The sequence below is a fragment of the Phascolarctos cinereus genome, unplaced genomic scaffold (genome assembly GCF_003287225.1).
Source record: "Phascolarctos cinereus isolate Bilbo 61053 unplaced genomic scaffold, phaCin_HiC Scaffold_5;HRSCAF=322, whole genome shotgun sequence".
NCBI classification, from domain to species: domain Eukaryota; kingdom Metazoa; phylum Chordata; class Mammalia; order Diprotodontia; family Phascolarctidae; genus Phascolarctos; species Phascolarctos cinereus.
This window is the reverse complement of record NW_027555958.1, coordinates 44024709-44038381: the sequence shown is the minus strand read 5'-3', so window position 1 is coordinate 44038381 and position 13673 is coordinate 44024709. Positions and strand designations below refer to the sequence as shown.

General features: G+C 44.5%; 1 protein-coding gene across 1 annotated transcript in view; it reads right to left on the bottom strand.

Annotated features, from left to right (window-relative positions):
• Positions 1-2644: 2644 nt before the first annotated feature.
• The window catches only part of GOLPH3L (golgi phosphoprotein 3 like), a 29956-nt gene continuing 18927 nt past the window's right edge, over positions 2645-13673 (bottom strand). Inside the window, exons 3-5 of the mRNA XM_021004598.2 lie at positions 7577-7708; positions 6758-6872; positions 2645-4908 (exon numbers count right to left, since the gene is read on the bottom strand). Of these exons, the coding sequence (XP_020860257.1) occupies positions 4481-4908; positions 6758-6872; positions 7577-7708 (675 nt within the window). The 3' untranslated portion in view covers positions 2645-4480. The remainder of the gene's footprint in view (positions 4909-6757; positions 6873-7576; positions 7709-13673) is intronic.

Here is a 13673-nt window from a genome sequence, read left to right as displayed (position 1 = left end):
ACACAGGAGTCCTTGCTTATTTTTAGATCTGGGAAAAAGCTCCCTTTCTCTCTTCAACCTTAACCCATCTTCCCATGGACACAGATACTGTTTAACTTAAGTCATGAAAAGAGGTCTTAAGACTGGTCTGTACCTGAGAGTTTGAAGCAAAGGACAAAACACCCACCCCACCCCCTGCCAAAAGGGACAGATTAGAGATTTGTCTTCATAACTAGAAGAGGGGGTGGGGAGTAGGAAGGGAACCCTAAAATATTCTGAGACATATCAGCTTTAAAAACTCCTTAGCCTGGCATTTAAGGCCTTCCACAATCTGGCGCCCACCTACATTTCCAGTTTTATTTCATCCTGTTCTCCCGTTCAAACACTGTGTTCTAGCCAAATTAAACTACCGGCTATTTTTAAACCATACTGCCTCCTCCTATCTGCCTCTCAGGAACTTTGTTTTCCTTCAAGGCTCAGGCATCATGTCCTCCATGAAGCCGGAACTCATCCCGTTTTCAGTGTTCTCCTCCATTTTCCTTGCATTATACTTATTTGCGTAGGCACTTGCTGTATACTCCTCCCCTACTCCCCCTACTCCTAACAGTGTAAGCTTCTTGAGGGCAGGCCCTGTTTCCTTTTTACATTTCTAGTACTTTCTAAAGTCTTTGCTTATTTTCATATATAGGGGAATAGAAAATCAAATTAAACTATATTGAAATGTGGCATGTAAGAGAAATCAACCTTTATTTTGTCTTCTAAATAGGCATCAGAAAGCCCTAGAGGAGCCTTCTAGACCTCCAGCTAACCCTCCAAAGTGAGTATACTGCCAGGAAAACACAGCTAACAATTCATTTTAGCTGGATTAAGAAATAAAACAGATTTATTGTTTACATGTGTAATATGGAGAACAATTCTAAAAGGCACTTAATTTACTCAATTTGAACTTCCCTCCCATTAATTTATTACAGTGTGAAAAAAAATGTAATAGGTGTATTGGACCATGACAAGAAGGTTTCTTTCTGGAAGGAAGAGGCCCTATCTGTGTCTGGCTTGTTACTGAGACCATTGCTCCTTTCTGGGAAAGATGGTTCTCCCTTCACCCCCACTCACCAGTCCCCAAGAAGCAGCAGCCAATGCTGTCTCCTTCCACACTGCCTGGGCAATCTGGCACCTACTGAGGCAAAAAAGAAGGCCTTGGGGGGAAGAACTGGGAATACAACTCAAAACTTTGATCATACTAAAAGTGTGAGATATTCATACACAAAGATATAGTTGCACACAAATGAGACAAAATCAGAAAGACAGGACTCCACCAGAAGAAAGTTGAATAAACTATAGGTAGACACGAAAAGGTGTGTTTCTGTGATTTTTTTTTTCTCTAGGAAGCGAAATATTCACTCTCAGAAGTTATGTGTAGCGGCAGCTAGGTGGCGCAGTGGATAGAGCTCTGGCCTTCGAGTCAGGAAGACCCGAGTTCAAATCCGGATTCAGACACTTGACACTAGCTGTGTGACCCTGGACAAGTCACTTAACCCCGAATGCCTCACCAAAGAGAAAAAAAGAGTTATGTGTAGTAGGGGAGAAGGGAGAGAGGGAGGGGTGGCCATGATCAGGGGATAAGGTCTACAAAGGGGAGGAACAAATTATATATACATTAATTAGAAACATGTATATAACTGCATTCTTAAAGGATAATTTCTTTAGTTCATGACTGTGTTGGTGATAACCCTCAAGGTCTTTTTCTAGGAATCTCAGATACCTAAAATTCAAATATCTGTGAAATATAAATACTATCACTTACAGATGGCTACAGATGACCCCAAAAGAACTTTGTTCAAACAAATGACTAAATTACAAATGGCCACATAAATATAAACAGGACCCTAATTAACAAAATTTCTAATTGTTATTTTCTGCTATAGGTATTAGAACAAAGGAAGAAAAATAAGCTATTTATAAGGATAATCATTACAAATATTAGCTTTCTAAGTGTTGTTATTTAGAATATTTGCTGTGTTTAAGTCGGAGATTTAGCCTCCTAGCAAGTAAAATTAAAATCATGAGGTTAATTCCAGCAGACATATTAATCATCAGAATGAGAATAATCCTATTAGTTTCCATAACATTACTATTATTACTGTGTTCTTCCCATGACCTTTGTGTTAAATGCTGATATCACAAAGATTCCTCTGGTGAAGGTCCCCGGTAGCTGGTGTTTGGATTTTTGCCGTAACATGTCTATATATAAGCACATTGCAATTCTAAAATTTTGCGTACCTCAGATTTTCCATACATAATGAAGCAACACCGAAATGCCTGGTGGTGACCCTGGGGTCTTGAAGGTTTTGCCAAAGGAACATAGCTCTGATTGAGAGATCCTGCCAAAGTGGAAAGGCTTTGAATGCTTGTCTTCCAAGAACCAGCCTAGTGCTGTTACTAGTGATTTCAGCTATAGCAGCGAAGGTGTCAGAAGGGTTAGTTAAGGGAATAGCCATACTGATGAGATCCTGGCCCCCTGAAATGCTGAACTGCCTAATGAAATAATACAGACTGATCATGTGGAGTGAGAAGGAAGGGCAGCCACTTCTGGACTCGTTCACAAAGGACCCCAACCTCCAGTCGGAGCTCTGGACACTATAAAATTGTACTCAGACAGACAAGAGAGCCAAGAATACAAACTTTATTGAACAAAGATGATGGCCATATGCAAGTAGAGGGAAGCTGTCTGGCAGTATACACAATGCAGATTTATGCCTGGCCTCTCCCTGTCTTTTCAAGAGAGAAGTATTAAAAATAATGACTAACCGAGGACTGAAAAGAACCTCACTCACGTGACCTCCAGCACCGTTTAAACTGATGCTTTCCACAGGACAACTTGGTTTTTTCATGCATATGAATTGTTCAAACTGCAAGTAAAGCAAAGCCAAGGAGGTTGTGAGGAACTTGGCTTCTATCTCAAGAAAAGCAAATTTGGAATTCAGCCTAGTTTCATAATTATCACCAGTAATTTGCTTGTAGCCACCAAAAGGTCATTAAGGGAAAACTAAGACATGTTAATTTGGTAATATTTGTGGTCACTGTGGCCAAGTTAGGGAGAAGGAAGGAGATTATGTTGAAACATTCAATTACTTTTGAACATGCGTGACAACCCTCTGGAGAGGTCCATTCCAGAACTACCAGGAGGCCTGGACATTGACAGACTATGTTTTAGCCATAGTCAAGAGGCAGTGCTTATTGGGGGTGGGGTGGGGGTGGAGGGGTATGCAGGGCTGTGCAGGGATGGCTCAATTTCTAACCTTAGCTAAACTCATTCCTGGGACCTGCATTTCAAATACCAAATTTCCTTTCTTAAGATACATAATCCCCAAGAGGAGCCCTCAATAAAGGTTCTTCCTGCCTCTTCTATAGAGGTGAAAACAGGAGACCTTTCTGTTACAAATTAAGTGGAGGAGGTTTGAAGATGAGTGATCTGGAGGGGGCTGGCCATTACAAAGCTACCCTATAACCCTAACAAAGAAATGGAGTTTTTAGGGACTCCCCACCTCTGGTCAGAAAGCCTGATGGAGCAAATGAAGACCTAGAGCTTAGACACTTACTCTGAACTCAAGAGGCTGTATTCCAAGAGCAATTTCGGTTCTAGCTTCACTGGCTGAAGCCAAAATAAATATATGAAAGGGACTGGAGGGCACAGGAGGAGGGAGGAGGAAACCAAAATAATCTTGTGGTACGCTGTACGAATTTTGTTCCTTCCCTATCACAGCTTCCAATGCTGCAATGCATAGAGAAGGTGGTTAAGAGACAAATTTTTCAATTGGTTTTCTGACTGGGGGAAGGGTGGAAGAGGAGGGAGTCTGAAAATTTATCTCTCATCTCTAAATATTTATGTATGACCAGGCTGACAGGGTTTAGACATGCTTTAAGCTGGAAATGGAAAGATGGGGAGGGGGGAGGAACGTTGGCATGACAGGGATATACAAACACCACATCTCAAGTGCTTCAAAAGCTGGTTTCGATTTCTGCCCTTCACCCAAGGAGGATGCTACTTTAATAAACTACAGCACACTGAGAGAGTCCGAGACGCAAAGGACTTGAGTGAGCTCTATATTTGAGATGGGACAAATTTTTTAGAAAAATGAAGAGCTTGCTTGGCTATTTCTGCCTGACGCTGTGGCCGAAGCTTCCAGACCCCACCCTGGTCACATCTGCCCAAGTCATGGGGGCGAGCCAAAAAAGGAGAGCAGGGTGCTGAGCCCCAAGCTCTCCTCCGCAGGGTAAGAAGTGCTGGGAAAAGAGGCAAGTCTTCATTTACCATGTCAAGGCCTGTGGCGATGCCCTGAGGTCGCTCCCTTGCTCACCAAGAATCTGGTCCAAGAGAAGGAGCAAACAGATGAAAATCAAGCAACTCCAAAACAAACATGCCTCCCCCCACGAACGGAGCCACGTGGCTTCTGGTGGTCAGCAGCCGCCGCCAGGGCAAGGAGGAAGCTGCCTGCCGGCGTTAGGATTTATTGAAGGCTGCCAGCACGGCCCAGATCATCTCCGTGGCACTGTGCTTTGTTCCCTCCACCTCTGGGTCAAGCTCTACCAGGTCCTTGGCTCGATTCATGGCTATGTCGTATCTGTCATCCGCCAGGGTGGAGAAGACGCTTTCTAGCACATCTGAGGAATGCGCCAGCACCAGGAGCGCCAGGGTTCTGCGGTCCATTCGCTGGGGGTCATTCACCCATCGCTCCAGAACGCTCTCCTGAAGCTTTCTGACCAGCCGCTGTTTCTCTGTTGTGTTGGTCACGGGGTGGGTGGTCATGTCAAAGAGCAGGAAGTTCTGCTTCTCAGTGGTCAGGATACCCTTCTCCACCAGATTTTTGGCAATCCGTTCTCGCACATTCTTCAGCTGGTACTGCAGCTTGAAGGGATTCCATGTTTCACCTGTGATGATGGGTGAATGGATGCAATACACAGAGAGAAACAAACAAGCAAAAAAAAGAAAAAGATTAATTTTCTGACTTACAGTAGCATGTATTAAATTCTAGGTGTCTCAGGCAAATGTGGTGGAGCTACGTTCAAACCCGGCCTCAGACACTTGACGCTTACTAGCTGTGTGAGCCTGGGCAAGTCACTTAACCCTGACTGCCTCACCAAAAAGGAAAAAAAAAGAGAGAACAAAGGCTTTGCAGTGATGGAGATAATCCAACTATGAGTTTGTGCCTCCCCACACATACGCACACCCACACCTCCAGTGTTTCTGGCACCTTCTTGGGACTTTTCCAAACTTTATGACAATCTGCATGGTAGAGCTCTTCGTGAAGTAAGCAGGAGTGGAGGCATGGGCAGCAGTGAGAAGGACCAATACAAAAGAGGGTGCACATCCATCTCTAGCAGGGACAGTACGGAGAAGCACACTGCCTATCCCCGTCCCTCCCACGATGGTAGGGAAGAGGTGAAATGGCCACTGGCCCGAACCAGGCAGGAGGAAAGACTGAAGCACTCTGCTGAAGGGGGAGAGGAGGAAAAATCTCACTGCTGCTTGGGTTGCCACCAGCGCAGGCTGGGAGACAGATGAAGAGACACAGGTAGGACTGTGGCCAACAGTTCCCAGCCAGTGGCCCTGTGCTCTGGGGCCTCTCAGGCAGAGGTTCCCAGTCTCTTTCAAGCTCTGTCCTCCTTGGCTTTATGAACCCTCTATTCAACAGGAAAGGAAATAAATTCTTAAGTTTACTATAAGCACAAAAGAAATAAAACATTAATTTCTATAGGCTGATATAGTTATTTCCCAAGTATTTATCACACCCTCTTGATAAGCTTGTATCCTTTAATAATCTTATTCCAGATTAGGGACTCCTTCAATAAGAAAATAATACTTGTCCCAGGCCTGTGGTCTTTGGTGTCTGAATTTAAAAGAATCACAACACTTCCCATGCATAGCAGTAAAGGAGCCTAGGGTAGCTCAGGCTGCCTTCTTGCTGCTACCAGTTACAACAAAGGTTTTTATTCTTTTAGATTCACACTACCTAAGCGTCTGTGTGCTGGCCAGTCTTCCTTCTGTCTTTTCCCCTACCTCACAGTCCCACCGAGGGGACACCCCAGAGGCCCGTTGGGTAGCCATCAGATTGTTCTTCCTTGCCTCTCTCAACAAGGTTCCCCAGTCTTTACCGACTTTTATATCTTTGCTGCCTAGGGAGCAGGCAGCATGCTTCCAACACCATAAACACATCATGCTGTATCTTCCTGAAGTTGAGGATAAACGCTCTTGTTTGGGGTATCATCACTCCCCAGAAGGGTAGTGTGACCCCTGTCATGCTACATATTCCATGCCCTCCCCTCTAACCATCACCCTGCTATCCAAAGCATCCTGAAGACTCGAGAAGCCTCAACAAGGCACCAGAAATCAGTGGGGGAGGGGAGAAAAGGAGAGCCACAATCGGGTGGCCAGGGCTGGCATCTCTGGCATTAGGCGGCTAGGAGGCGCCGTGGACAGAGGAATGTCACTTAACTTCTATGTCTACTTCAGTTTCCTCATCTGTAAAATGAAAATAATAATGCCGTTTATCTTCCAGGGTTGTTGTGAAGATTAAATGGGACAATATTTGTAAAGCACCTGGTACTGTGCCTGGCCCACAGTAAGTGTCATATGTTAACTTTTATCATTATTATATAAATTGTATGCATTCAAAACCAAGTTCTTATTCTCTCATGAACAAATAATCTGAATTTCTGCTTCAGGGCTATGTCTCAGCCACCGAAAAGCGGAGATAAGAGACATTCTGAATTCTTGTACCAGTGAGCAGCTCTATCCATGTTTGAACCGTTTCTGCTGGTTCTGTGGCCTTGATGTGCTTGAGTGTTTCATCCAGTAAGACATCGCCAGTTGGACTATCTGACTTTAGCAACACCTTTTAGGGAAGAAGACAAAAGGAAGAAGGGGCATGTATTTATTCATTCAACAAATAGTTATTAAGAAACCATTATATTCATAATGTTATGTCGATGCTATATGAAGATATATTACATGTTCTCTGCCCTCGGGAGTTTACAACTGAATGAGGACTTGGGGCACGGACCCCCAAAAAGTTACACATCACTATAAGAAGAGCGATTATAAGGAAGGACCAAAAGGACTGGCGGTGGATAGAAGGGACAGGCGGGAGGGTGGATTCAAAGAGAATGCCAAGGTTTTGAGACTGGTCTACAGAAACCAAAAAGGGGGTCTGGTCTGGGAAGACGATGAGGAATTTGGTTTCAGAGCTAAGAAAAGGTCACTGGTTTTGGTAATCATTAGTGACCAATGAGACCACAGTTTCCCAGAGGCGATGAGGAGAGCGGCCTGGCTGCAGGAGGGAAGGGGTTAGTCTGTGAGGAGACAGATGAGAGCATTGGGCATAATTCCCATGTTCACCCAGTTGAATGGAAGGAAAAAGCTGTATAGGCAACCACACGCCTGCTTTCTTCCCCTCCCCCAGGCCTTACTCCTTGCTTGGAGGTGGGAAGGGAGGTCTCAGGGGGTTCTTGGGAGGGACAGACCACACTCCAATTTCACCCAGTTTTCCTCTACTAATGGAGGTGGTGTCCATGGCGTGAAGAGGAGTTAACGGGTTACCTTTCTGTCAAGCAGCCTCTTCTTCCGTATGGTCGGGGGCTCCAGATGGATCCGGCCTCGCATGGCCAACTCTATCAGGATGCCTCCTCGAAGCCCAGAAGAAATGCAGTCATTCCAGAAGGACGTATAACCCTAGGTAAAGGGAAAGGAAGAGGCGGGGAGAAAAGTGTGAGGGCTCAGGCTTGTCATGGGCATCTCTGAGGATGGTTTCGTTCACTTTCAAGGCACATACCAATGCCCTGCCAATATGGATGATGACCTGTACAGTTGGTGCCTGGCTCTCTCTCTTATCTCTGTGTTCTCTGTTACCTAACAGACTGTGAACTTTTCCAGGCAGGAGCTAGGCACAGCTTTGGACCTTCTTGGCATAAGGGGACAGCATCTCCTTTCTCTGTCTCTCTTCTCCTGCAGCCAGCACACACTTTGGAGACAGAAGACCTGGGTTCAAATCTGGCTTGTCATTTATTATAGGCCTAAGGGACCCTGAGCCAGTCACTGAACTCTGAGCCCCAGTTTCCTTGTGTGTAAAATGAGGGGGGTTGGAATAGATTACCTTGAAGATCCTGCCAGAAGTAAACCTGTGAGGGTATGGACACAAAACAAAGTTCGGCATGAGAAAGCCAACTGCTTCCTGAGTCTTTGTGACTCTTCCAGAAAAGACCAAATAATATGGTTCCACTAGCAACTGGTAAATAGCCTGTCAGTCTCTCTTTCTAGAAAAGAGCCTACACAATGTCCAAAGTTTGGTAACTGCTGAGAGGTAGATTTAGTTTTGACATAAGTAAAAACTTCCCAACCATTCAAAGAATCCCAGAGTTGAAATGGGCCATCTAGATGCCTCAATGGATAGAGTGCTGCTGGTCCTGGAATCAGGAAGATCCTAGTTCAATGGCCTCAGACATTTCTTAGCTATATGACCTTGGGCAAGTCACTAAACCCTGTTTGCCTTAATCTACTGGAGAAGGAAATGGCAAACCACTCTAGTATCTTGACCAAGAAAACCCCATGGACAGTATGGTCCATGGTCTTGCAATGAGTTAGGCACAACTGAAAAACAACTGAACAACAAGAAATGATCTAGTTTGGGAGGTAGTGGGTTTCCACTCCCCCAGAGCAAAGTCTACTTCAAGCAAAGTCTAGCTGACCAGACAGCCACTTTGTCAGGCATGTGCACGTGCCGATTTCTGTTCAAGTAGGAGCCAGACCAGATGGGCTCTGCAGTACCTTCCAAAGTTAGGAGTCTGTGATTCAATGCTAATCCAAAAGTTTAAGTTACCGTTGTAGAAAGGCACCTTTGAGCTCTCTACAAACTGCTCCTGTGACAATTCTAAAGTTTAGGGGGGAATATAGATTAGTGAGGAAGAGTAAACCACAAACCATCTCGCTCTCTGACAGACCAACCAACCAATAAGCATTAAGTACAATGCACCGTATCACGGTGCTAGGGATCAGAGAGGCATAATAATCTAGTTGAGATAAGATATGAAGGAGAAGAAAAGAAGAGCTATCACAAGGAAGTACATGATTGATCGAGATATAAATGGTACTGACAGTGCCCCTCAGGAGTTCTAAGGTACTGATCCCTTTTGCTGTGGAGTACTGCAGGAAATCTGAACAAAGAGGCAGACTGAGCTACACTTAGGCTAGGGAGAGAAAACTAGGGCGAGCATCCTAAGCTGTGAGGGGATAATGTGAACAAAAAGGGAGAAGCAGGAAAGAACAAGGCATGTTTAGAGGAGGGGGTGTTTTGGGGATGGTACTATTAGAGGTGATGGATAAGTCAGAGCCAGGTCATAGAGGGTCATGAATACCAGACTAAGAACTTTGATTTTACAGATAAGAGAGTCCCTGAAGTTTTTCTGAACGGTGAGTTTCATGACCCAAACACCATTTTAGTCTGATGTGCCTATCTCTATAAGAGCAGACGAATTTGCAAGTAGCACAGATTATTGCTTCTGGCGTCCTAATCAGAATCCAATCTTTAATCATACCCTCCAAAATCAGTGTGATCCACAGCATCAATTGCTTTCTGTGACAGTGCAAACTGGAGTTATCTGGAGTCATCTATTGCAGGCTTATAGGAAGTGAACAAAGCACTTAAAGCACCCACCTCTCCTTTTTCTCCAAGCCCTCCATCTCAGTTTTTTTTTCTTTTTTTGGATGAGGCAATGGGGGTTAAGTGACGTGCCCAGGGTCACACAGCTAGTAAGTGTCAAATGTCTGAGGCCAGATTTGAACTCAAGTCCTTCTGACTCCAAGGCAAGTACTCTATCCACTGCACCACCCAGCTGCCCCTATCTCGATGCTTCTGCCCAAGTTCCTAAAGCAGGTCAGCAGAAGCCTTTACAAACTCCACCTAGCCTCCTGAAAGCTTCCTGAGGTCTAGGCGCTGGCTTATCTGCCACTGAACTGCACCTGCTCTGCAGGGCACATGGAAACAACCACATCTATTCTTGTCATATAAACACTGGAGCTTATTCCTCCTTCCCTGCTGGTTCAGATAAAGCATAACCCATTCCTGAACAGCAAGGCAGCCTGAAGAGGCAATAAAATGTATATGCGTATCAGAGGCCTGGGGAGCCCAGTACATTTCCACTAGGTGTGTAGAAACACTTCAAAGTATTTAGAAAAGTTTCTTCCAGGGGTTTCTTCTTTCCAACTCACTCCTCAGGTTCGGTTTTCGTTGTGGTGAGGTCAAAGATTTCAACAGTGTCAATAAAGGAACAACAGAAACCAGGATGTAAGGCGTGGACTTCCTTGAAAAGTGTTCTTTCCCACTTTGTCCTCACAAAACCTATAAAACCCTAGAAAACTATCTTCCTTTAGGACTGTGCAGGAGCAGGAAGAGAATAAGGATGGACAAGTAAGAACAGAGGGGTGCAAGGTGGGAACAGGTGTGAGCTAAGCAGTGGCACTGCCTTCTCTGGTGATGTCTCAGAACAAAAGAGAATGCCGACATAAATCTGGGCAAATAATACTTAGAAGCAAAGGAGAAGGCTTAAGGACTGGATCTCCAAAGGGCTCTTCCTGGGATTGCCTTCTGAATGTAAAACATCCAATCTATCATATCCCTATAATCCATGTATATAAGCAGTCAGAAGGACCCTAGTGAGAAAGGACCACTGCTTTCTATGGCTGCGCAGTACCTTCTGGTACAAGAGTTAACCCTGCCCCAAAGCCTGTGCCAGCAAAACACGTCACAAAAAAGGGATGGTGTGGTTTAGTGGTAGATAAGCAAGCAGACTAGACCTCAGGAAGCTCCTTGAGCCCAGGGAGGCCAGGAGGTGTTTGTAAAGGCTGCTGTTGACCTGTCAGTGGTAAGTGGAACTTGGGCTCTTAAGAAAGTTAGGGTTAGAAAAGATCTGAGATGGAGGGCTGGGAAGAAAAGGAGAGTTGAGTGCTTTAGGTGATGCAGCTTAAGAGTTCAGGGGTCCTGGGACCCCAATATCACAATACATGGGTCTTGCCCGAGAGTTTGACCCAAGCCTTCTTTCAGCCAAAGACAAGGTTTACTAGAACACTGTCATATTGGGCAGATGCTTAAGGAGTCTGAACATAGGTAAGCAGTGGCTAGATTTTAGGAATCTAAGCAATGGCTGGATTATAAGAATCTCAGCATCTTAATGGAGACAAGATGGACCTTATATACAAAAAGACTGTAGGAGGAACATAGGAGTGTCCAGTAAACTGGGGTGAACAGAACTCCTGGGACCTGGACCTGGTGGCCAAGGGAGAATGGAGCCAAGCTAGGATTAAGGGTGGGAAATGGCCAGGGGCCATAGGGAGGTAAGACAATGGAGGGGAGATTAGGTATAGCCACAATGAAAGGCCAGTTGATGGGATTAATGCCTCAGGCAAAAATTCCAGAGATCTGGCCAAGTGGGAAAGTCCAGGGTTTTTCCTTTCTGGGGCCCAGATCCCAACACCATCTTAAGTACTTTGTCCACTTCCTATAAGCCAAAACGGCTTATAAGATCAGAATCAAGAAGCAATTAAGCTATGGATCACATTGATTTTGGAGGGTATATTAAAGATTAGAATCTGGTTAGTAGCCCAAGCTGAGAGCTTTGCACCTCCCCCCAAAAAGAATTTGGGTCCCACTTGTCTGTTTTCGAAGAGGACCAAAACGACATCACTATGCCAGGGTCAAGTTTCAGAGGGTCTGACTGTGGCTGCTCAGACCAATGTGAGCTCAGAATGTTCTACCACAGGTTGGACACAAACAGTCCGTGTGTACCTTTGAGGTAGATTCTCTAAGCTTGTGTATCTTGGGTTTCTCTTGAGCTATTTCAATTCTGCTTTGCCCACAGAACACAGCACCTTTTGAGTGGGCCCTTTGCCAGTGTCTCTCATGCCACACAATCAATTCCAAAGTTCTTAAGAGAGACCTTGAGAGTGTCCTCACATCGCTTCTTCTGACCATCATGTGAACGCTTGGCTTGTGTGAGTTCTCCATAAAGAAAGAAGACAAGCTTATAATTCTGGGTGACTTTAATGCTAGAGTAGGCTCAGACTACCAGACTTGGCAGAGAGTTCTAGGAAGGAATGGAGTTGGAAACAGCAACACTTACTACTGAAGACTTGTGCATGTCATGACCCTCTCCTCACCAACACTGTTTTCAGTAAAACTTAGTGGACGCACCCTGGCAGCAAACACTGGCCCATTCTCTACAGGCCCTAGAAAACCCTACCTTGGATTCTCCTTGAACTCTCCTACTCAGTAGAGGAAATCTAGTTTTTGCCTGAGGCTATAATCCTATCAACTGGCCTTTCTAACCTAGCCAGGCCCTCCATTGTCTCTCACCTCCGTTGCCCCCCACCCCCCCACCCCTTTGACCTCATTCTACCTCCCAGTCACTACCCCCATCAAGATCCTCCCTAGACCCCTCCTCACTGTCACTCCAAACTAGCTGGGTACTTACTTCTAGATCCCTTCCCAGTCTTTCTGTACATAAAGTCCATCTTGTCTCCAATTAAGTGCTCAGATTCTTAAAATCTGGCCAATAGCTCACTAATGCTCATATTCTTTAAGAGTTTTGTCAATATGGCAGATCTTTAATAAACCTTGTCTTTGGCTGAAAGAAGGCTTGCGTTGAATTCATTCGGGCAAGATCCCCGTCTCTTGCTCTCAATATTTTGAGGTCCCAGCACCCCTAAAACTTCCAACAGCAGGACTCCAGGAACTATAATCTCTCCTATCTATAAATTCTGCTTTTATAGAGACAGGTACGTTAATCTCAAATGGTGTTTTGATCATGAAACTCACTTGCTCAAAAAACTTCAGGGACTCTCTTGTCTGTAAAACCAAAGAGGCTAAATAGGAATATTCTGAGGAGTGGAGTGACCGAGATGGAAAGTATGAAGAGGGTTCTATGTTAGGTCAGGAAATTTCCATAACCTTCCACCAGAATTATCTCACCTGAATTTCCACCCATCTATGTATACATAGTGCCCTTCCCTAGGCTAAGCTTCCTTGAAGACACACCTTAAAACAATTCTATGAAGGTCAAAGATTGAAAAGTTTCCTGCTCAGGGCAAACAGAATTAAAGATAGAAAAAAAATCTTGAAAGCATAAACTAAAAATATCTTTTAAAGTTTTGACTTGAAACTTGGTGTAATTTTCAAAGAAGGAATCAATCCCCTAAAGACAGAAAAGAATATTGAAAAAATGTAACTAATTTTAATTCATAAAATTACATCAAACAGCACTTTTTGAAAAATATGGTATTTTTTTCCAATCTGTTCTATTGAAGAAGCAGACAAATATAAGTGCTTTGGAGCTTCCCCCAGACCTCTTCTTGTCTACCCCTTTGTCAGATGCCTATCCAACTTATCCTAACCTGCACAGACAGAGCTGGTAGTTATTTCTCAAGGGTCCATCATGGATACTTGAGGATAAAGAAGATTGGTGAGGTAATTAAGAAAATACTAATATTAGAAATTGTTCAAGTTCAGTGGATGATTTCATGATGGCATGATTGAAATCCCTATCACACCATTAGTCTTGGTGGTTTATAAGTCCAGGTTCAGGGTCAGAAGAACAGCATTAATTGAGGAAATCTTAGTGCCAACAAGCGGTCCATAAGGGCCAAAGCA